Source organism: Anser anser (assembly GCF_964211835.1).
Source record: "Anser anser genome assembly, chromosome: 1".
Lineage (NCBI taxonomy): Eukaryota > Metazoa > Chordata > Aves > Anseriformes > Anatidae > Anser > Anser anser.
Genome location: NC_139720.1, coordinates 31,189,228 through 31,213,743, shown reverse-complemented (window position 1 = coordinate 31,213,743; position 24,516 = coordinate 31,189,228). Strand labels below are relative to the sequence as shown.

Here is a 24,516-nt window from a genome sequence, read left to right as displayed (position 1 = left end):
CATGTTCCTATGTCATTCTGACTATAAAGACAAGGACTGACTGCAAGTAAATGTAGAAAAAAATGCAGTATGAGGTCAACAGACAATAAAATAGCATAAGCAATTCAAACAAAGACTCAGGAGTTCATTGTTAAAAATTCAAGAATGATATACTAGTTTACAGTTAGTGTTTCTAAGAAAGGTCACCACAACCCTCATCGCCATGTGAAAAAAAACAAATCAAGCATTAGGAAAACAGAGAAACATAACATGCTTGTACAGTAGAAATCCATGATACATCTGCACTCTCCATATGTTTTTTGCCTTTCCTCAAAAACCTCTTTTTTCCCCTCAAAATTCAGAAAAAAATAGTCATATTAGAAAAGATAAACCACAGATGATCAAAAACACATGAAAATTTGCCTACAAGACTACAGAGTCCTCGATGGCACAGAGAACCACCGCAACGTCTGTTTTCTGCTTCTTCCAAACCCAGAAATTACGGGGCATCACTGTAATTAGCAGGTAATAGGTTAAAAAAATGAGCAGGAGTTTTTTTTTCCTCTCATGTGAGGATGAAACATCCTAGCCTTTTTGTCTCACAGGACAATTAAAGCACATGCCTGTTGCTATCAGAACTCTCCAGAAGGGATGACCCCAGCTGTGAGCAAGAGGAGGCAACAGCCTTTATCTCCCCTTGCCTTCCTTCTGGACCTCCCTTCCACATATGTTAATCAGCAAGTAATCAGCAAGGAAATTGCCGAAAATTGAGGCTTGGGAGAAAGAAGGCTAAAATAATCACAATTTACATTTTTCCTAAGTGTATTTGGCTTTATTTCACATATTTATGAGTATTGCTTCAATCACCCAACAGCTTCTTTATTTACCAAAATTGAATTTAACACTTTATGCTCAAATTTAGAAGCCATCTTGCTACTTGTTTTAAAATATATTTTAACATCATAATTCAGAGATCATTCCATAAGCTACACTAATATTCAACAAAAATATTTTATTTAGACAGAAGAGGTTTAGAAAAAATATTTTTGAAGGCTATCTTTCAGTCTTGCCTTTTTCCTCATATATAGAATGTTATACTGTGTTACTTCTAGTAAGAGAAATAATCTTAATAGATGACTTCTTCAAAAGACAGGTCTGCAAAACTGGGTTTAAGATGCTGTTACTTTCTCAGTAACATTCACAGAAAACATGATGAACTAGTGAAAACCACCTTCTGCTTTCTCAAAATGATTATGGCAGAAGTCATACTAAAGACACTACCTGCCAAAAAAAAAAAAAAAAGATTTTCTGCTAAATGCTCCCTCTCTTGCAATGCATTTAGCACTGAATTACGCTGAGATACTAGCTTTCCCCAATGTTCCTTATAGAGGGACTGGAGTAAGCAGCAATTTGCAGATCAATTTATAGTAGCTTATTACTGACCATTATCTTGCTTGGGCAGTAACAGCTAAACTCGCTTGTGTGGCGACTTCCTACACGCAAGAGCGAGCAGTGTCACACAGGCGCACACCTCCCATTTCCGACCGACCGCAGCAGTGGCTCTGCTAATCACGCCGGTGAAAGGATGTGCAGGCTGTCAGAAATGGGAACAAAGACCTGTGGCTACAGGAGAAAAGCTCCTGGCTCACTGCGTTTGGATGCATCGCTCACGTTATCCGAAGTAAAACAGCTCGTCAGGAGGTTTTTCACCACCCATTCTCTTTCATTTCACAGTGGAATTAGGTGATATTATCTGTAGCTAATTGCTTGAATTCTTGAACAGACTGAGTAAGCAGTAGACTGGGTCACACTGGTTTAGCAAAGCTTTTGGAAACAAGGCCAGATCATTGACATACTCACAGCCACAGCATAAAACAATCCCATGACCTTTTGTTCAGAGAACCGTAACAGCCTCTTCAAGGAACGATGAAATCCATCCAAGAAGATGAAATTCAGCTCTAGGAGTTCATCTTTCTAGAGCTGCCAGACTACTGGCAGCCATTCAAACGAGCTGATGGGGGTAAGGACATGGTGGAAACCAACAGGTGTCACTCCACAGTTATATCTATTATGTAGACCCCCTCCCTGTGTCAGTCCGAAGAAAGAAAGGGAAAGAATTCCTGACTTGAGGAAGTCAAGCCTCCTCCTTGCATCTGTGCTTCATACTAGGCATGCCTGTGGCACAGGCACTCTGCGGATCACTCGGACCAAAAGACAGCCCACAGGGTTAGGAGGAGTCGAGTTGTACAAAGTAACGAGACAGAAACCAACACGTATAGTTCAATGGATCCATAGGCAACAGAGGAAAGGAGCGTTTCTTTCAGCAGCAGTATTCCCCCACACGAAGCACTCACCACTTGCGTTCTGCTCCTCCATCTCGGCGACATTTCACATGTATTCCCCTAGCATGCAGCTCAGGGCTCACTGCAGAAAAGGCCAAGAACCAGCAGTGGCAGTCAAGGGCTAATGTCATCTCTGACCCTTGGATTCATCACTGGGTTTTGCCTTTGCAGGCAAGAAGGCGAGAGAGGCACTTTGTGTCAAAGATGGAAGTACTCATGAAAAGTTTGGGGCTGTGTTACGCCAGTAGACCTTTTATTCCAAGATCCAGAGTGTCCCATTCATTCATCAAGATTACCCAGACACCAAAACCAACAAGAATCCTTAAGAAAAAGGATTAAGAAAAAGAGAAGAAAAAAATCTAAAAAATCCAAAATTTTCCCTCTCCCCGACATATAAATACATCCTGAAGCAAAATTATTTCACTAATAAATGCTAAATTTGACTATGGGTGAAAGCACTCAAACCAGGAAATGTCAAGCCATATGTACAGATACTAAATATATCTGTGTTTGCCAGATAATGTCATCTTCATCACAAGAGCTAGGAAAACCTCATAATACAAAGGACTCTTCATCTCTATCCCATATGTCACAGGAAAAATGTATGCATACGCAATTGATAGAAAAAGTTTCCAGTTATAATTAGTTCATTAAGAAAGAGGTTACAATCCCATGAGAACATTGGCTTCTTGTATCAAACTACAGAATGGATTAATTCAGGATCAACGTAAATGGTAGTTTTAGCTATCCTTCTAGTGAGGCCTAGAGTAATGCTGGACTTGACAACCTACATTTGCTGATTTAAAAGGGTGACAATGAACATAAGTTTTATTTCAACTGCAGTGAAAACAGCGTGTCTAGAAGGATGCATGTACAAGGACAAAATTCATAGACCTCATTCAGAAAATGAAGAATTCAAAGGAAATAATGATAGAATCTATAGAATAGATCTGTATATTCATATAATAGAATCTGCAGATTCTACGATTATTTCCTTTTAATTCTTCATTTTCAAAAGGAAATTATTATTACATTACAAAAAAGTTTATTTTAATGTTCTAGACATGAATAACTGCTAGAGATAACTTTTGTAGCAAATGAGGTCAGCTTTCCCAAGATGAAAGCAGCACATTTTACTCTCTCTCACTCTATTAAGTGCAGGGTTTCTCCACTCCAGGGATTCTGCAAGATTCACCTTCTAGAGGAAGAGAAGCAAACCAACAAAAAACTTCCCCTATGTATTTATATGTATATAAACACACAAAACCACATAAAATAAATGTTGATTTCCAAGTGATAAGACAAGGGGACATGGCCTCAAGTTGCACCAGAGGACGTTTAGGTTGGATATTAGGAGAACTTTCTTTACCGAAAGGGTTGTTAGGCATTGGAATGGGCAGCCCAGGGAAGTAGTTGAGTCACCATCCCTGGAGGTCTTCAGGAAAAGTGTAGATTTAGAACTTAGTAACATGGTTTAGTAGTGGATTTTAGCACTAGGTTAAAGGTTGGACCATGATCTTAGAGGTCTTTTCCAACCTGAATGGTTCTATGATTTTAAATAATTCCCTGCAACTCAAGCCCTGAGTAGGTACCTAAGTTGTGTGTGAAACAAAGTAACCATTTCCATGTCCGCAAGTATTCAGCACCTATCTTTTCATCTTTTACAAACTCAGTAGGCTCAGCACAGAAGATATTGGCAGTAGTCTGCACAAAGTACTCCACAAAGTTCATTCTCCACCCCATGCAGAGCAGCTGGGGATGCAGTGGGAAGAGGGAAAGAATATAGAAGAACTTATGTTGTATGTATTTCCTGCCACTTCACTTTCTCCCGTGGATTATTTACCACAGGGAGCAGCTTCACTCATGTTAAACAAGTACACCAATGATGATAATCCAGCAAAGAGACGGACATGTTAATATCCATACTGCAGAGCCATGTAACTACTCACTCCCACTTTCAGTTTATATTATAAAGCTTGTTTAAACATCTTAGATGGTCCTAAATCAGGCAGGTTAAGAAGAAATGAACAGCTTGGTCTTATGATGGACCATGAGTTCCTAGGTGTAGTACAGCAAACAAGAAGGGACACAGTCTGGTTAGCCTATATTGCACATAGGCATGAGACATTTCAGAACCATCACTTCAAAATACAACTTTAAGCACTTACTTTAATAGCACTTGTCACACAGTCTACTAAAAGAATTCTGTTTGCTTAAATGCCCTTAAAATAGTGAACAGAAAAGGTCTGTGGCTAGTGTGAGAGCACAGCGGGGACAGGAAGAAAAAAGCAGTTTCTTTTCATTTGGGAGGACTGAGTCACAGAAATACACCCGGCCACCACATGAACAATCCTGTTTCAATGGGAACACACGCACTTCATTCTAACCTAAAGGAAGTGATCGCATCACTACTGCCTGAGGCAAGCTGACAAATGACTTCAGGGATTTCATTCTCCCATTCCAAACTTTTCTTCGTTTCAGCACTTCAGGACCACAATGAACACCATAAGCACAAGAAAATGTTACTCCCACTAGTCCCATACGTTCAAGAGCAGAGATGTGAAATCCATGCGAACCGCAGCTATGCCCTTGATCAGATTGTCATTTAAGAGCCAAGTGCACAATGTCTCCAGGACTAATTCCCATCCACATAAAACTGAGGGGTACAGAGAGCGCTGAGCTTAGCAGGAAGCCATGGGCTTTCCCAGCTGCTTCCTTGGTATTTAAGGAACATCAACCTTCAAACTCCATTTTATTTTTATCTCTTTGAGGTATAACTTGTACGCAATCACTTAAAAGGGGCTTAAGATGCCCTCCAGCCATTTTTTTTTTTTTTTTTTACCTGAAGTTATTACCACCATAAAAACCCTCCAAGTCATCATCCCACTTCTCATCAGGGGTCAGAAATAAGGATGGTCTTCCTCTAGAACTTATTGGTATCTATCTGAATGCCACCTAGAAATACCAGATTGAGAATGCTATGAAAATTTATCTTCTAAAAAGGCAGACCGAGTAGCTCTAGCATTCAAACTTCTCATGGTTTGTAGCATTTGGAAATCATGTTTCAGTACTCCTAGAACAGACCTCCGCAGAAATGAAAACTAAGCCAATGGTAAAAGTACCTAGTTAGTTGTAATAACCGATATGAATACAAGCCACAATACAAGAAAACCTTTATTCTTTAAAATAGAGGGAATTCAGCAATAAAGCTTGCTAAATGCAAACTTTTTTTTTTTGTATACGCATGTGCATGTAATGTTTCACCACTCCTTAAATACTTTTTATCCCCTCTTCAGTTTCTACTTTTCCTTCCATATACAGTAAATACACCTTGTCACACAAGAAATATTGTAAAATGTTTCCTCCCTGGGAAAATACCAGGTAAAGAAAAGGCTTGGAAGAAATCTTGATGCTCAAACTAGAAGATGTCAGCATATTTGAATGAAACTGAATAAAAGCCATAGTGAAACAAAAATTGAAACTTTTTTTTTTAAAGAAAAAAGCAGGCTTCCAGTTAAATCTCTTGGTAGGGAACAGAGCCTGCTGTGTACATCAAAGATTTCAGCTTTCCAAAAGGAAACATTACCTTTGTAAGAGACTTTCTTTCTCCTGTCCATCTAACAGGGAGTGGCACATTTCAGGCATTCAGAGAATAAAGCAATGACAACAATGCAGAGTCACATGAAGCTATTCTGTGCCAGCTGTGTAAGCTTCCTGAAATTTCATTCACTAAAAGGTCAAGAACTTGCAGTACTGTATGTATGAGGCCTTTTATAAATTATTTGGAGTTCAACTGCTAGTAAGATTATCTTTGTGGTTCAGTACAAAACTAACATTTCGCTGATCTGATGTGCAACATGACATTTTGTCTTCACGAGCTTCCTGTACAGCAGAACGTATAGGGTGTTTTGTGTCACTTTAGGAACAAAGTGGCTCGCTCCCTTAGGAAAAAAGTTAAGGGGTATGATGAAGAAAAGCAGTTTCCAGTTTTACCTAAGCAACTCTATTTAGAATCATTAAAAACAACTTAAGAAGCTATCCATCTTGAAAGGTACTGAAAGAATAAATCACTTCAGATTTGAAGTTCATAATTTAAAAGTAAAAGATGAGATGATCTAACCTGAAAATACCAAGGATTTGAAAAATGGTATTCTGCTATACCTAATCCTAAACTGCTCGGTTATAAACAAATAAACATAGCCCAACAAAACGTAGCCTCTGGCTTAAAGACAACCCCATATTAAAGCCATAGGTAATCTGTCTTACATAATGCTATTTGCATTTTGTAATCCTGTTAAAAATACTTGTGACATCAAATCAATGTCTTCTATTCGCACATGCAACAACCAAAGCAGGAGCTGCACTCAAGCAGTAGAATTACTTTCGGCTTTTTCTTTATTTTATGAGAAGTCCTTCTGTAGCATTAGTGATATAGATTAACAGTACTGTCCTATGAACTGAAGTTAAATCTTTTACTACAAATATAGAGAACTATCACTTATACGATGAAATCAAACTAGAGCCTGATGTCCCATTTCGGTGAATTATTCACATCTGAAAATGATGGAAATGGTGTTCTTCCTTCCAATACCTCTGAAACACTTTTCCATTGAAGACAACAGACTTGCTCCAAAACGGATAGTCAATGTATCACTTCTGGAAGTCACCTAGCTTAAACCGTTGCCTCCCGCCCTGCTCAGCACTGGATCAAATTCACACCGAGACAGATAAAATATCCTAATGATTCCTTAATGCTTTTAATTAAATACAGATTCTTCATCGGACAGGAGCTGAAAGCAGATGCCTAAGGGAGAAGGATACCTTTATGACAGTACTCTCCCAGTCTTCGTCAACTGAAAGCTCAGAGGTTTGCTGCATTTTCTACTGCTTTATGCTACTGTTACACTGCCCTGATGAAATGCCAACATTTATATACCTTCGCTTTTTTTTTTTTCCAGAAGCTTTTTCAAGTGGGCATCAAATCCTTTATCTTACTTTTACTATCAAATTGTGGTTTAAAACTATACTCTGCGTAGTGGGCAAGGTCTATGGAATTTAAGTTATAATTGTGGTAAAAGGGATGAAATTCAAGCTTGCATGGAGCCCTAGGTATCAGAACCGTGTCCCCATACATTCCAGTGCATTTGCTCACCAGTGAAGCCCAGGAGCTGCTCAGAGTCAATCCGACCTGTGCGTTGCCCACCTTCACAACGAGGACATGGGCTAATGCCTGTATGACCCTCCTGGTGGCAACTGGGGACAGCCCCGGAGTTTCCCCAGGCAGCTCCTGCTGTGCGCAGACCAACTGAGAGGCGTTACTGCTACGCCTAAACGCCCAGCTAGCGCCCCAGGCTGAGAATCCAACATTCCCAGAGACTCCCCGAGGCAGCCAAAACTGCCCCTGGTTACGCAGCAGTCCCCTGTACAGGAGCAAGAGAGCTGGGAAGTATTCTGTACAGAGCTTCACATAACCAACAGAAACAGGCCACACGTGAACAGCAGCAAATATTTCGTGTAGTCTCCCCTAATCCTGATGAAAGGGCTCCCATCACCATCCAGTAAAGGACCCCTGCACCTTGCTTGAAAGATTAGGTCCCCCAGATGAGCATTACCCTACACAGCAGGACCCAGCAACTTAGTTTTCCCACCTATGGACTAAACACACAGCTGTCTGACAGTGCAACAATATCAGGAAAGCTACTTGGAGACAAAGGATTACATTGTCTTTTTCAAGGAAAATGCTCAAGTCACTTCCCAGCATTTACAGTCACATTAAGCCTACATCATCGCTATCTGTATTGCTTCGCTAATGGTTTCCAGATTAACGTTTTGGCATAATACCTAAAAAGCACAGAATGGCCGAGGTTGGAAGGGACCTTTAAAGATCATCTAGTCCACCCCCCCTGCCAAGCAGGATCACCTAGAGCAAAATATTTGTTTTGTCAAAGTTGCACTGAACTAAATGACAGAAAGTGATCAAAAATCCAGTCCAATCTTCAGATTCATTCTAGTGGAACTACTTCCAATTTATGTATAAGGCAGACCAGAAAAAGGCCTTATGATTACATGAAAATGTCTTTAAGTAATGACACCAGATTGGGGGGGAACACACACATTTCTCTCTTTTTTTTTTTCCCCAAATACTTGAAGTTCATTGCATCACCAATGCTCCTGGCAAATATTTTAAAATGCTATCCAGGCAGTATTTCTCAAGCGAAGGCTGCATCTACCACTTACATTACAATTTCTCAGATCAGTCCAAGTCTAGCCAGCTTCACCACTCTCTTGCTTCAAGTAAAAAAAAAAAAAAAAAAACACAACAGACAAGTCTGCTTTTTATTTTTATATACAAGGTTAAGTGATTCCAACAGTGTTCTTCAGATATGACCTTTATACTGTGGCTGTCTTGAATTACTAGTGATGGATTGCAGAATACCCTACAAGGGAGTTACACCTTGGGAGCCGCTGGGAGCCAAAGCTGACGTGCAACACAATCGTGTTGTGAAGTGTCATTCCCACCTTCTTTCCCCAAGCTTTAGCAGCACAGCTACTTCCCAATTATCCAAGGCAACAGGGGGTCAGATAATCTAGAAAAAAACAGGGATAATACATGTACACATGTCTTACGTTACAGAAAAACATTCAGAGCGATGCCAAACAGGTCATACCGTTACACTGTTGACTATGAGCCAATGTCTTGAATAGTAGTGGTCTAAAAATCAGACAATACTGCATAAAAGTAATTAATCCACTCTCTGGCCTAAGCTTGCTCACAAGAAAGTCAGTTTGGGCATTTCCGCTTATAACCACTTATAGCATGGTTAATACATAACCAGAAAAATGCTTATGTTCCCAAATCCAAATAAATCAACCCTAACAGAAGCCATACCTTGGAGAATAAACAGAAGTACATATAATGGAAAGCCTTTTATTTAAAGCTACGATGTGATGCTACTTCTAACCTTACAAATTGCAGGCGCAACATCAAAACCATTAGCAATTCTCAGGACACTTAACTGGATGTGTAAGAGAAGCTTTTTCCACCCCCACTCCAAAATGTAATAAAGTCAAAACTCATCACCCGTCATCAGATTTGTATCTGTTAACTTAATAATTTGATTACAGGCAGCAGAATGTCATTTGTTCACGATGATGATGATCAAGACAGCGAGGATAATCTGGCCATTCTCCAAACCGTATAATGGTGCCATCTCCCTAAGCCATCTGCGGGATGTTATGTTTTCTTTACAGTGTACTTGTTAGCTTCCCAGTACTGAAGCACTACTCAGACTTAAACTATCAGGGTATAAATACAATTCTTCCACTCCACGTCCTCAGTAAGGTTAAGGACCTAAAATCCAGCTTCTTTACTGCAAAGAAAACTTTTGACGAGTTAGGTACACTACATGTAATGCTTCTGAAAGTGGAGCATAACCACATGTTCCTTCAGAGTGTTTTTCAAACTCTGGTACAGAACAGTAGAACGACAACATGTGACAACATATTTAACAGAGCAAGCTTTTTAAAGAACATTAAAGCCAAGTGCTATAAAACTATACTGCATAGTACTTAATTGTATCTAGGAGCTGTAATCATAAATTACCATCTCATTGTGCCTGGTAGCGTACTAGACAGATAGCCATACAGAAATTTGCAAAATCATTTTATATGAAAACTGAAGCCATCATACAGCAAGCAAGGGTTTTGAAATATGTACTTCAAAGTCTGGCTGTCTAATTATATTTAAGTATGTAAGTCTTCTTAAAAGGAACCTTGAAGTTTTGTTTTACAGTTCTGTACTTACTATTACACAATTGCACTCAAAGTAAGATTTACATACTAATTACTTGCCTATGCCAGAATAACAGGTAATTAAAACAAAGATCTATCTTACGATGGTACAAACACGGATAAAGAAGACATGGGAAATCAAAAATAATGCTCTTCTGGGTGCTACTTAGAGAATTGCAACTGTTTCTTTCTCGACACTGCACAAGTCTTTGTTTGAGGATTACTGTTCAGAAACTGAATTACATTGCGAAGGTTGCGTTAAATTTTGTGTTCTCTCAATAAAGCAATGGATTATTTTTTCCAGTGATATTTAGCATTGGAAAGTTATCAATGGCTGCATTTTGATGGGTAATATTTAATATATTAAAGAGCAATATTTATTAAAATATAAGTTTCACATTCCAAGTCATATTTCAAGGCAAGGCCAACAATATCAAATTAGTTCCCTTTTTACTAGTTACCAAACTAAATGAATATTGAAACTGAGGGAAAAAATCTAAATATAAACAGATAATTCATTAAGAAATGGAAATTCATAATTCCACTAATCTGAATTCTATTTTGAAAAATAAAAAATACTAGCTCAAAATAGTATATTAGTTCACCATAGTGACCACTGTAAGTTACTCCCCATAACCACAGAAAATACCCCTCACTACTGAAAGTAAATATTCAACACCTTCTGTAGACTGCTTTCAGAAACAGACGTCTCATTCCATCCTTTACCATCCAGGATAAGTCGGACAATCTCAGGGATCAGCATTATTCTGCACCTTTCAAGAAACGCGTGCTTCTATTCAGTTGCTGTTCATTTCAGCATTGTCACAATTAAGGTCTTAAATATACATTACACTGAGTTTACAAGACAGACTGTTAAGAGCTTTTATACTTTGTAGCAAAGGTTGTTTTCCTCTTAGTAACCAATATTGTTTTTGTGATCTATTTAACTATTTTCATACATAATTAGGCAACTGAGTCTCATTTCAAGTTAATCATCTTTTCCTATTTGAATGCTAAAACAATGTGATTTTGCCCCTCAATCTGTGTCTGTAACGCACTATTTCCTCCCAATCTCCTTCAGTCTCAAGTTAATATCCATGATTCGTGGTATTTTCTCTAGTTCTGAGCTGTTTTTATCATATGCAGCCTTTTTCCAGTGGCACCTCAGAATAGAATACAACAGTCCAGCTCATGGAGAAATGAGCTCCTTCACCTTACACTACATCTTTCCTTGACTGCTCTTATCCCTTTCTCAAACCATTACCTTGAGACAGAAATCATCTACCATCAAAAACAGCTGTTCCTGCTGTCCCTTATCGACTAGTACTCCTCCATAACCTCTCTAAAGATCCTGGTTTTGCTGAACGAAGCCAGCTCGATGACACTGATATAATTTACCATTGCATGACATCCAGCCGCAGCACAGCTGCGATCAGATATGAGAGGTGGTCAGCCTACAAAACTACACAAAACCACTAGAATAACATAACTGGCTTGGGAGACCAAGTAATGAGTTACAGCCCCAACCACCCAGCTTATTACTAGTATTCATCCCCACCTTCGTGGTCTTCATAACCTCTAAGGCTACTTCATGACCTCTTGGACCTCTACAGCTGATGAGCTAAAGAAAGATGTGCCAGCTACACACCTGGTAGTTCCCGTGTGTGGTTGGCACACCATCTGGCACTCTGGCCTTATCTGAGGTGACTCTTCCACTCATACCACACAAACCACGGACAGCCAAAATGGTACAAACCCGAGCTGCAAGCTGACGAGCAGGAGCTCCAACAGTGAATGCCTTCTGTTGGCCTCCAACGACAGGTCAACAGAAACAACAGCACATATGCTCATAGGAGATAGACAGTACAAGGACTCATCTCCTCCTGTTAATAGCTATTTGCAAGTAACCAAATAGACCTATTGTCTTTGTTTTGTCCCCCCTCACTTCACTATTTTCCAAACCTTTTGTTTTCAGGACCTCTTTATCCTTATCTCCTCCATTCCAGTTCATGTCTTTATATTATCAGTCAAACCTGGAAACTACATATTAGTTTTTAATTAGAAAAACTTTCACAACTAAAATAATAGAAGGCCAGATATTTATTTACTTTAGCTTGCTGTGTGAAACTTCTGTCACAACAATGGTTAATTGTAATGGTTAGCTGTAGGTGTGTCTCCCAAAGTAAGGGGGGAAAAGAAACAGAAATCCTTGGCTGTTAGGATAGTATCTCAGTTTTGCAGATGAGAAAAAAAAAGTGTGTCTACGTTATGTAATTGACATAAAGACTAATCTTTCTACTAATGCTAACACTTGCATTAGTCCTGGCAACCACTTCCAGCAGATTACAACTATTGTGCATGTTGTCACCAACAATGTTCTGTCACTGCATTTAAAGGACAAAAAAAAAGTTACCCCCTGTAGAGTTATCAAGTCACATAACTTTAACAATTTATTGAAAACCCAAATGCAAAAAGTCAACCAATTATTTGGAGCAACTCAGGTTTGCTTTTGGATGTTGCTAGGCTTCTAGTCTAAAGGCCAAAAGAAAAATAGAAGCTAGGACGCATTAGCCAAGTGAACTATGAAGATGCGAGTCTTATAAATCATGTATTCCAGTGATACTCTTGAGTGTTTGGTGCTGTCAATTCTGCTGGTACATTCCTCTGGATGCTGCGAGAAGCCAACTCCCATGTTTCAATGCCAAGCGGAGGAGAAAGTTGTGAAGAAGTACATAAAACTTCAGATCTAATCTGGGGAAAGCTAAAGTTTTGAGGATGATATCTGCAGACTATCTTAGGAAGAACCTTTCCAGAAATCCTGCTGTTAAGGGACATGTGAGTGCAGGAAGTGACAGTGGGGAAATCAGGAATCTGGGGCAGCATTTACAGCTATCTTGATGATGGTTCCTCTCATTGCTGGAGTGAAGCAAGACCCCAAAGAGCCAGGAAAGCTCTTAAGATTTGCTTCTGAAGAATACTGTGACTTTGAAATCATGGGATAAAGACCCTTGCTACTTTCCTTATAAAAACTGTCTAGATTTTAGAAGAAAATAATTCAGTGAAAAGGAACTATCACTGTAACTTGAGAATGCGCAAGGAGAGGTAAAGGCCAACATATGGCATGTTTTAATTAAGCACCCGCATTCCTAGCAGGAAACCTATATGAAAATGACTGAACACCACTTTTCACTAAAAAGTACAGTTCAACATTCCTGAAAAAGGCTACCTTTATTGAAGTACTTAATCGTAGGCCTATGATGTTAATTTTTTTCCATAATACTCTCAGAAGCAAATTTACATGCTCTAAAGGACGTAAGTGCTGTTAATAATAGAAAAAAAAGGAGTAGGAGAACATGCAAATGCTAGGGGGATCTTTGTAATAACGTGAAGGTTAATTAAGACAGAATTAAATTATTCGTTAACTGCATGAAGAAAAAACTATCAAGAAAGGGATGGAATTTTCATTTTCAAATGAAGATGGACATGTTCCTGGAAAATGTACTTGAATTAAAGTTACTGGATTCAATGACATGACGAACTGTTCTTCTGGATTCCATTTCATAAATACACAGCCATGGGTCAGTTTTAAGCAGATATATTTATTTTCATCTTATACTGACAAAGCGTAACATTATTTAACATTTATTATAGATGCATAGATCTTCCTATATTATTTATTCAGTCATTATTTGCCTTGTATTTTCATATGCAGTCTAAGGATTTGTTTTGTGCTCAAAACAATATGTCTGCCCTCTGGTGGTCAAGCTCACCTTCATAACTTCCCCAAATTTTCACTTTTTTCCCCCTCCCAAGTTACAAGTGCATTCTATACAATTGCCATATACAAAGTCTAACGGCTTGTTTAGCTTTTAGTCACCTTGGGCTTCTTTGCTTTCTAATTACGTAACTGCATGAAGTACAACTTTAACATGCAGAAAGCACATAACTTAAGGTGTTGGTTTATCAGCATCTAGAATCAAGTTTAGGCACCAACTTTTAAAACACAAACTACAGGGAAATGGAAAACTTACAAAGTTTCCCTGTAACAACACCTCAAATTTCAATTTTTACTGATATTGTATATTTGGTATTGTCTAGGAGATATTATACCCTGTAATACAATGAAATGACAGCTATGAGACTCCAAGGTCCATAAATATGTGAAACATTTCTGACAGAAAAGATGGGATATTTAAAAGAGGATTTGCACATTAAGGTGTCAGAATTACACTATATGCAATGTCACAGAAGTTTCTGTATCATGCAAGACCAACGTGGACAGAAACATTGTTAGGAATGACAATTCACTGCCTGTCACCTAGTCATTAACACTGCTCTTCTGACAGATACATTAATTCATGTGACAGAGGAGCAGTCATGAAAATTCCTCGTTTACATATTATATATCCAGCAAAAGCTTAGTGAAGACTTTTTACCCAGCTCTAAACCTTTGTCTTCACAGAAGCAGTAAGTGGGATTCTCTCTCCCTCTTTATTCAACACCTTTAACGGCACGAGATAAGGTAAAAACCACACATACAGTCTTCAAGAAAATTCGAAATACATTTTGTATGGAGAACACAAAGCACTGAAATTAGTTTTGTTTGTTGTTTTAGGCACCGAACCAAAAATCTACTCATGAGCAGACAAAAGCAAGTCAAACAATAGATAAGGCACAACCAATTCCGATGTGAAGAGCAGGTTCCTTCACACACCACCAAACATCCTTATGATATTACTTGGACTGGGTTGTTGTAGGAGTGGTAATTTGTCTTCAACAGCTCCTACAATCCAAACCAAACCTATGCTAGTGCAAATGCCATATTATTTTTGCCTAGTAAGTGACCATGGATTCTCTGCAACTACCCCAAGAACATGTTCTCCCCCTTCTACCTTCATTGCCAAGACATGCCCAATCTTTCGGGGTCTCTGAACTTCAGTATAGACCAATAATAATTTAGTAGGGTGGTACACAGAAGCAGGAATCTTTTACCTCAGACAAGAACTCCATATCCTGTCCAACCTGACAGATGACAACGCTCTGGTCTTCATGACTTACAAACCTGATCACTGCAATACTGAAATGGTTCCCCACACACCCCAGAGAAAGCCACAACTACCTCAAAATGGGATAACCGCAAGGCTATGCAACACATCATGGTGCAGACACTGGCACTAGTTTCCTGCCCTGGCTTTTAGTTTTACTCAGAACTTAATATACAATCTGTAACTATGCTGCTATTTTTCCCTGAACTGATTTAGCAACAGCAAACAAACCTAATCACACTGGAACCATTAAGTTATTGGTAACTGAAAAAGGCTCACCATCCATAGCAAAAACAACTCATCACAGCAGCTGGACCCAGAACACAATTACTACTCCAAGACACAAGAAGGACAATAAGTCTCAGTTTATCCCATGCTACATGTAATATTATTATTATCATCTCCATTTTTGTTATTTTCTCTTTTAATGTAGATCTCCCTTGCTGGAAACTCAAGTCCTATAAAATTTTTAAAGAAAGGAAAAGGAATATATATCTCCCTTTTCTGAGCTTCTGTAAAAAAAAAAAAAAATACCATCAGAACAGATTAAAAGCTAGTAAAATAGTTAGCACAGCCTCATCTCATCCCACCTCACCCAAGGCAAGAAACAGATTTTGGTAGTATGTGGCCATGCAACAAAATTACCAAATTCATCCAAGCTAAGAAGAAAAAAGAAGATCTCTTCCATTTTCACAAGAAGAACAGCAACTCAAGGAGGTTAAACTTCTTGCATTCAGTTCATCCAGAGACCATAGCACTGGTCTACAAGCGAGGAGGCTGAGAGGAAGAACCCACAGATATCACCTTACTCAAAGTGGCTCTGACCAAGTCACTAGACCTCATTATCCCACCCAAAGAGTAGCCCATGCCAAGCCCACCTCTCCCTTATATCCCTTGAAAATTGTGATGAGGAACGCACATCAGATACCTCCTGTATTTTCCTTGAGATGTGAACAGCAGCAGGGTAAGCAACCCCACTTTTTAGTCCTTCTACCTCTCGAAGCAGAGAAGATTGTCTATCCTGCTACAAAGGGAAACTTACGGTGTATGAGCCTACTGGTGAAATTAACTTGATCAATCTTGCATTTATAAATATTCTTGAAAAGCCCTTTTAGTAAGTGACAGAAAATATGGCATACTTAATGTTTTCTTTCAAAATGCTTGATTTGATATATTCTAGAAAAAAAAAATCACCAATACTAAGAAAAAAAAAATCTTAGTTTTCTTCTGTTCCCTTCAAGCACTTGATTTCCCTGCTTTTGACATGTTCTTCAAAATGCTTCCCTCCCTCCGGATTGTTTGCACTTCCCACCTCACACCTAGGAGCTATCCCCTGCTTCATCCCACACGCTTTTGTGCGCAAGTTGTACGCATGTCCCCTAGCTATTCTGCTGCTGTCTTTCCTTTAAGACTTCCAGGTTGGTCTACTCCATGGTGTTATTCTCCATCTGCAGAATTGTTCCCCAAACACAGGTGTCGTACAACAGTTGGCTTTTGCACCAACTCTCTGCGACGCCTTTGCATACACATGCACAGAGCCCCAGAGGTTCATGGCACTGAAAGAGCAACTCCTTTATATGAGCTCTCAGAATGAAGATGGACAAATGCAGCAACACTGAGAACAGCAGAAGGGAAGTTAGAGGTGAGACTTATAGTTCAGAAAGACAAAAAATATCCGTACTCATATAAAAACTCGCAGCTCCACATTGAGGTAACAGCCTGTAAAGGACCGTGGCATGTTAATACTTGGGTGGCTGTCCAGGAAAGCTTAATTAGTGGCCAAAGACCACCTCACACCCTCCAGGAAGTCATGGATCATTCCCTTTTCCTCAACCAAGTTGTTAAACAGTAGCAATTACACATTTCAAGCCCCTGGAAATTAAAAGGCCGTATGTACCTAATGGGGCAGACTAAGTGCTGGGGACACCCACGTTCCCACTAGGCGTCATCCAAAGTCCGCAGTCTCACACACAAGGATTTACAGAATTTGGAGACCACATCAATACTAATTCTGTCTGCTCTAATTGAAAATTTAGACAGCCAGCTCCTTTCTAATGTGTCTGTTCTTTAAAGTTATCACGTCTTGTAAGTTGAACTGGCCCTTTTTCCTTGCTTGGCTATTTTCGCGCATCTGAGATGCTCTGCATGAAATGCTGCTTTTTATATAAAGTTTCGTTGCTTAAAGTAGAATGGGAGTACTGTGAGCTCTTACAGAAACATTTTATAATTCAAGCTGTTATGCTTCCATACTGAAAAGTTAACAAGGGGAAAGCTGTAATCGCATTATGAATCGAGCCGTTTCAAAACCGAAACAGTGTAGGAAAACAGTGTATTCACAAAATGAATAGTAAGATACATTTATCCTGATTCATACCGCAAAACAAAAAAAAAATTGAAAGCCTCTTACAACAGTTAATAGAGGATCCAGATGAACATTTCTGTACTTATTCAACATTTACTAGAAGGGAGAAGCTAGAGAGCAATCCAGAGAAGTATTTGCAATGCAATTAGGCTAGACAAGCAAGCCTGAATGTATGCCAGCTGCAGGGGCCTGCCCTTAACTCACAATCAAATGTCTAGTGTGTTGCACACTGTCTAGCATCAGCATCTCCGGTATTAGAAGTCTCATCAGATATGGATTTGTTTACCGAACATCTCAATCGGGCTCTGAGCACATACCTAGCTGCACCTTCTACCAGTCCATACGCCAGTCCATCACCGTCTGTCACTCTCAGCTTCCACAGATAGCAAAATTTCCGTTCAAACAAGCGCGTTCGGCTCTCAAACTAAGCTATCATTCACATTTCAATATGAGACTTGAATTCCTTTTCAGTATTCTTCAACTTTGACCCAGCTCTACCCCCTCCTTCACTGAAAAGGGCAAAGACAACAGCCCAGCAAGTGGGACAGGCAAAACAGACCTCCTTTGTTCACTTTTTTCCTTCCAGTTTTCTATTGAGGTAAATAACTGAAAGCTCAGCCAGCCTTCAGTAGCTCAGAAGAAAGCAATATAGCCAGCTTGCAACTATGTTTTCTTGCTTAACGGGCACTATGACAAAACTTAGGGCTCATCACGTTAACCTTATTAAGGAAGATTAACTCTTCTAAATATTGTCTGTTAAGTAAAAATATTAAGGGAATTCGGAAAATGCATGAAGTTACAGTATCTTTAATACTAAACTGAATAGGCAATAAACATACATACTAATTTAAAATGCAACAAATTATCACTGCGGAGAAAGTATAACTGAATTTTTTGAATGCTATCAGCCCACTCAGGGAGGCAAAATCAAATTCATTGCATATTGCCCAGCAGACAACCTCCTACATCATTCCCTCAGCTTACATTACTGAGATGTACTGTCTCTGTATGGCTTCCCATTTTACCAGCTCTCTTCATGAAGCATAACAGAATTAACATACTCAGTGAAAATTGAATAGCACATTCAGTTTATCGTACTCTTCAGATATAATGGAAGCTAAATAATTACAGTTCAAGGTGATTTGGGACAACTGAATAAAACTAGAGAGAACAGCAATTCTACAGCTGCAAATTACAGATTTGTTTTTTAGGCTGACTGAACCATCTGAGCTGTGCAGCACTCTGTTAACAAAATCTCAAACCCTGAATATACTCAGTATGTTTTATATCCAGATACTATGGAGATGCATTTCACTAGAGCAAAAAAGAATGGGGAGAGTCGTATTACATTTTCCTGACTTGAAATCGGAATCCTCAAACCAATAAAAGCCATCAATTAGAGCCACGCTTCATTAACTCCAAGAAACCGTAATTCAGTTACTAATGCTTCTGCCGTCACCTTTTTGAGCAGCAGAGAGAAAGACCAGAGCACAAGAAGCTATTAGTAGATATGAGTAAATATCCAATGGATTTGTAATTTCGTTTCATGCCTGACAATAAAGCCCATTTTAGGAAGTTGGATTTACATGTTAGAGTTCTTCTTCGCAAATAAGCTCTGTGGTATATGTGATAAATATTATGCTTTTGGTGAGAAGATGAGGAATGATAACTAAGGATCAGATTCCGGTGATCTCATTCACCTTAACCATTATTACTTCTGAGTATTTTCACCGTGACCAATAAGACTAATTACAGAACTGAGACACTAATACAAGTAAAATTAATTGTGGATTTATTCTGTGAGTTGTGAAGAGGGTTTTAGTTCCATCATTAAGACCAGCTGGTACACACAGACACATCATCTAATACTGACACACAGCTGTACGGTTTTCCTTGAGCTAAATCTCCTTTGCACAATCCAGAACACACATTCATTCAATGGATGCTGAGTTCTGTCAATATCAAGCCATTTGCTGGTGGTTTTTTTTGTTGTTGTTGTTGTTTGGTTTTACATTCAGTATTCTCAGAACATACTTTCCCACCTCTACACTGATACAGTCTGACAACTAATTTTAAACACCCAGGAGAATTTCAAAGTGCTTCTAAATTCAGATAAATGACTTCTCCACAGACTTTGTTAGCAAGCTCTTTAGCAACTCTGGTGCCTTGCTTTGCAGTTCATGTTAAAAAACAGCCATCACCTAAAGAAACGCCTGAAGTGTATACATACAAGAGTTATCAAACAGATGAGACAAATACTGAAAATACACAGCTTTGTGACTTGCAGGTCCTTTGAGTTGGTGTATAACACTGTAGTTTCTCTTTCCAGCTGACATCCTTTGCCAAAAATACCTGCAAGATGCACGTTTTAGCACAAACACTGCTCTAAAACTCAACCTGAAGCCCAGATGCCTTCTGACGCTGCACAGCGACCCACTCCACACACAGCCCCATACAATGATAAGCCTTGCACTATGACATTGATCATGCTAAATCGCGGAAGACATTGAAATGATAAATATTGCACCTGTTAGAGTCAATGAAGTGTTTTTTTCAGGTTTCATCCACATTTCCCATAGCATACCTAATCATTAAGAATCAGAATGTACTTTAATACTCAGAAACACCGAAACAAACAGACAGGGAACATTAAAGACAAAAGGAAACCCAAGCAGTTAATACCGGCTTCTTGACCGGGAAGGAGGTTGGGCTGAACAAAGAGCGAGGAGGTGGACATTTGGGGATAGAGAAACTCCTTACCACGATCTGCAGACCCCACTGTAGGGTTACAGATCGCATTTCCCATTATTTTATCTAGCTAAATGCCAGCTAAGGAACAGCACTCCTTTTGCAAGGTGTCTGCACAGAACAGCCCTAGTGACGGGGCTGAAGCACGCCCCTCGTGAACTTCACACATTAAACACCTCGGCACCAGGTAGCGTTCACACCCGGGTTTAGAGGCACTTCGGCCTCGGAAACTGACGCACCCACCCCAAAAGTTTACCCTGTTGGGGCTTTTCGAGCGAAAAAGCGAGGGGCATTCGCAGCTCGGGCTCTCGTTGCCATTTTCTGCGCCGGTTCGCAGCGGGCGGCGGCAGCGCAGCCCCCGGCCCCTCGCCTCCCCCCGGCTCGCCGCAGCCAGGTGCGGGGCCGCGCACAGGCGCGGGGGCGAGCCCGGGCGGCCGCTGCGGCTCCGCTTCAGCACAGACAGCTCCCGGCCGGCGGCCGTGCGCGAAATGGCGACCTGCCGGCACCGGGGCGCGGCGGCACGGCACGGCACGGCACGGGATGGACCCGGCGGGGGGACGATGCCGGCGCCCCTCCGCGACGCGATGGGCTGCGGCCACCCGCACCTGCGGCCACCAACAAAGCCCCGCGGCCGCCGCCGCCGCCACGTCCCCGCCAGGTGCCTCCCTCCCCGCGGGCACCCCCCGGCTCCGTCCCCGCCGCAGCGCCGGGCGAGGCGGCGGCACCCCCGGCAGCTCCCTCGCCCGCCGTCGGTTCCCCGACCGTCGGGACGGGCAGCCCAGTACTCACGGGAAGCCGCTGCCCCTCCTCACGGGGACAGGAGTCAAGCGAGACCTCCTCCTCCGGCTGCCCGGCGAGAAGAGCGGCGGTGGCAGCGGCAGCAGGCGCGCTCCCGCGCCTATCACCTCCCCGCGCCCCCGCCCCCGCCGTACCGCGGGGCGCGCTCCCGCGGAGGGAGGGGGGAGGAGCGCGCTTGCGCGCGGCGGGGGCGGGGCCGCGGCGGGGCTGGCCGCGGAGCGGGTCCCTCGCACCTGAGGCGGCGGGCGGCGGCCGCCATCTTGGGCACCGGCTGCCCAAGCGTGGGTGGCGGTGGGGCCGTGGTGTTGGTGACCATTGTTTTAGCCCGGCAGTGCCCCTCTGAAGGGGCTGTCTTAGCTAGTTCCCAAACTAAAGAATATAAATTGTCGTTTGGTGCTCAAGAACTGCCCTCTCGGACTAGGTAGCGCTGCCCCATGTGCGTTTTGCAGGGTTCCTGCAGGAATGGGGGCACCTGGGTGCAGTCGGTTAAGGAGAAGCTGTGTGAGGCTGCTTGGAGATGAGTCTCGGATGGTGACGGTTCCATGTCAGCCTTCCCTTGGCCAAGCATTACACACCTACACCTTGGCTTCCCCTTCACATCCTGCCCTTCATTTCATGTGCAAAGTCAGACAGCTTTTAAATACCACTCTGAGGCTTCTGTAGGCTCAGTGCTGCTCGAAATTAATCAAAGTCTGCATTTAACACCTAAATGTGATTATCTGCCACTGGTGGACTTGCTATCAGCCACTTTAGGGGTACTCTTTTGTGCAAGGTGGCGACTTTGATAGCATTTAATTCTTTATTATGCGCTCCGGGAAGCAGCCCTCAAGGTGAACTCTGCGGTGATAACTTAATAGTGCGAAACGCAATGCCCCAGCTAAGCAAAAAGCCCATATCCCACATCTCCACAGAAACCCAGCTTTGACTCTGGCAAGTTAAAGCTGAACAGCTGACCTACTGGAAAACAACACTCTAGATGAATAACAGATTCTATAAATGATATAGCACATGCATATAAATATCCAAGGGATAAACAGTAACTCAGGCACTACTGCTTCAGACTCTGGAGATATTCAAGCTCCTATCAATCTGATGCCAGGATATTATTGTTTGAGACCTGAATATGTAAAGAAGATTAGATGGATGTGAAGAAAATCCTTTTTATAAAGAGAGGGAAGTAAGTGCTTGAATTTACTGTCTAGCCCTAAATGTTCTTTATTTTTGTTTGCTTACATTTATTCTTACTGTCAAGTTCTCATATTTGCAACTAATTTATTCAACCTTAAATACAAAAACAAACAAACAAAAAAACTATGGTTTAAGTAAACATTATGCAATCTGTAAACAGAGCCTAAAATATTAGGGTATTGCCTTACTTTGCTTCCAAGGTGCTGTGTTTCATAACGAGAATATGTAGCTAGTCCTGGCTTTGAGAAAATGTGGGCATAAAATGCTGAGAGAAGCGTGGTTTCTTATACAGCTGTCGTTTTGCATCCTTGCCAGCTTCCCAGGGGAACATGGCGAGTCAGGAAGTGTACTGAGGAACTTCAGGGGAAAGACCTGAGTTGAAATGTATTTTTTTTTAATATAGAAGCTAAGATTTGGTTCATATTTGGATGGCAGAGGCCATCTATGTTGGATTTTATAAGCACAAACCAACTGGGCTATGGCAGACCACTTGGTGCAAGTTAGACCACAGAAACCAAATCAATGAAGAGGTATCACTGTTGCAGGGAGGAAACAAATCTACGTTGATGTATGATGAAGCTGAAATGTTGCAACTGTAATGATTACACACTTATGATACCCCATAGAATTTGAACTCCATATTTTTTGTATTACTGAGATAAACAAACATATACATTCAGTGGCATAAGCCATAACTTTCCAAATGCTGGCATAGATACTATTATTAGTAAACAAGTAAATTCAAAGGTTTCTGCAGCCTTTTGCAGAGTAGGAGCTACTTCTGCTGGTGACAGCATCTACTGCTGTGGACCTGTGCCATCAACATTGGCAGTAGCACCAAGCAAAAAAGAAACAGGTGGGCTTGTTCCATAAAAATACAAGCAGAAGTTGTGTGGCTGGAGGCATATTACATTTGAGAGTCATTCTCTGCTGCTTTGCATCATCTCTGGAGTCATCATACTACTTGTAGCATTTCTCCTTAGTTTGCCTGCTGCAATTATATTAATGAATGAGCATTTCCAAAGCAGTCTTCATGTTACATTAATAACAACCTTGATTCATTTAGCTTTCTACCGCTATCCTCTATATTAGAAAACATCTACTGAGTTTGTTGTGGTCTCTGATTAGGGAAACAACGATCGGGTGCATGACACAGTCATTTAATCAATACACAAAACAGATACACATACACATGGTTGCAGTACCATGACACAGGAAAAACTATCAAAAACTTGTCTGAGGTAGCTGTCAGTCATGATCTGGACATTCACAAAGTGTTTTTAGGAAGAAGTTAGCAACTAAAATATTCAGAGGGCTGGTAGAGTGGAGGATACTATAGCGTTAGCTGAAAAGAATTCTTTGACATTTTGTTCTTAGACCAGACCTTTTTAAGGGATATGGAAAGACATCTTGCGTTGTTCATCTCACCTAACTTTAGATGTCTACTATGTCAGTGTCTGCATCTGAGCTAGTCACTCTCTCAACTGAGCATAAAGGGAACCAGAAATAGACGCTTCTAGCGTATGATTCATCTAACCTATTTTAGATGTCTACGCTAGGATGAGCTGAGCTGCATCCTAGAAATGTCTGTTTCTCTCCATTGACTGTAACTGGACCAGCGGGTGTCTCGTTGGGCTGTGAATGTCTGCATTTCAAGAGTCTACATTTACTGAGCTGAATGCCACCCATGGGATTCTAACTTGAGTTCTGCCACTGTTCCACTTGGTTTTAGGTTTTACAATGGTGAATGGAGCACAGCGTGGCACATCAAGTACTTTACACAACGTAAAGCGGTGAAAAATACCTGACGGAATGTATTGAAAATCAGGAAAATTTAGGCTAATCTTGTTCCGTAGATTATGGGGCCTTCCCAGTTGTAAGCTGAACAGCTTTTGAAATTATTCTAATATATTTATTGGCATGTCAGGTTTCTTTCGAAGGACCTTCTTATACCATAATAGTAAAATAAATACACTTACTGCTGGACGAATACTTTATTTTTTGGAAGCTAGTGCTTATTTACTATTGTAGCATAAAATGTGAGTATTTCTTAGCAGAAAAGAGACCAAAGGCAACATCAAAAGCTTAAGCAATGATGTCTAATGTTAAAAGTTGCACTGCTTGGTATACGGTAACAAAATCAGCCTTCACAGAGGATGTGTTTTGATGTAAAATATGTTGAGAACTAGGCTAGCAAGAGAATCATACAGAAAAGACATTGCACAATAGTGGACTGATATGTTGTCAAGAATTGAAAAATAAT

At 40.7% G+C, this 24,516-nt stretch overlaps 2 protein-coding genes across 7 annotated transcripts in view; both read right to left on the bottom strand.

The window, feature by feature from the left end:
* The window catches only part of NRCAM (neuronal cell adhesion molecule), a 151,487-nt gene extending 130,260 nt beyond the window's left edge, over positions 1-21,227 (bottom strand). For 2 of the 6 annotated variants that reach the window (XM_083831835.1, XM_083831838.1), the window contains exon 1: positions 21,057-21,227. The gene's annotated coding sequence lies outside the window, so the exon portion shown is untranslated. The remainder of the gene's footprint in view (positions 1-21,056) is intronic. The other 4 variants (XM_083831823.1, XM_083831837.1, XM_083831822.1 and 1 more) reach the window with 3 other exon arrangements.
* The window catches only part of LOC310892580 (uncharacterized protein), a gene marked incomplete at its 5' end in the record, with an annotated part of 58,724 nt that overhangs the window by 18,634 nt on the left and 15,574 nt on the right, over positions 1-24,516 (bottom strand). Inside the window, 2 exons of the mRNA XM_083820489.1 lie at positions 603-8,908; positions 20,524-21,051. Coding sequence (XP_083676615.1) covers positions 8,880-8,908; positions 20,524-21,051 — 557 coding nt within the window. The 3' untranslated portion in view covers positions 603-8,879. The remainder of the gene's footprint in view (positions 1-602; positions 8,909-20,523; positions 21,052-24,516) is intronic.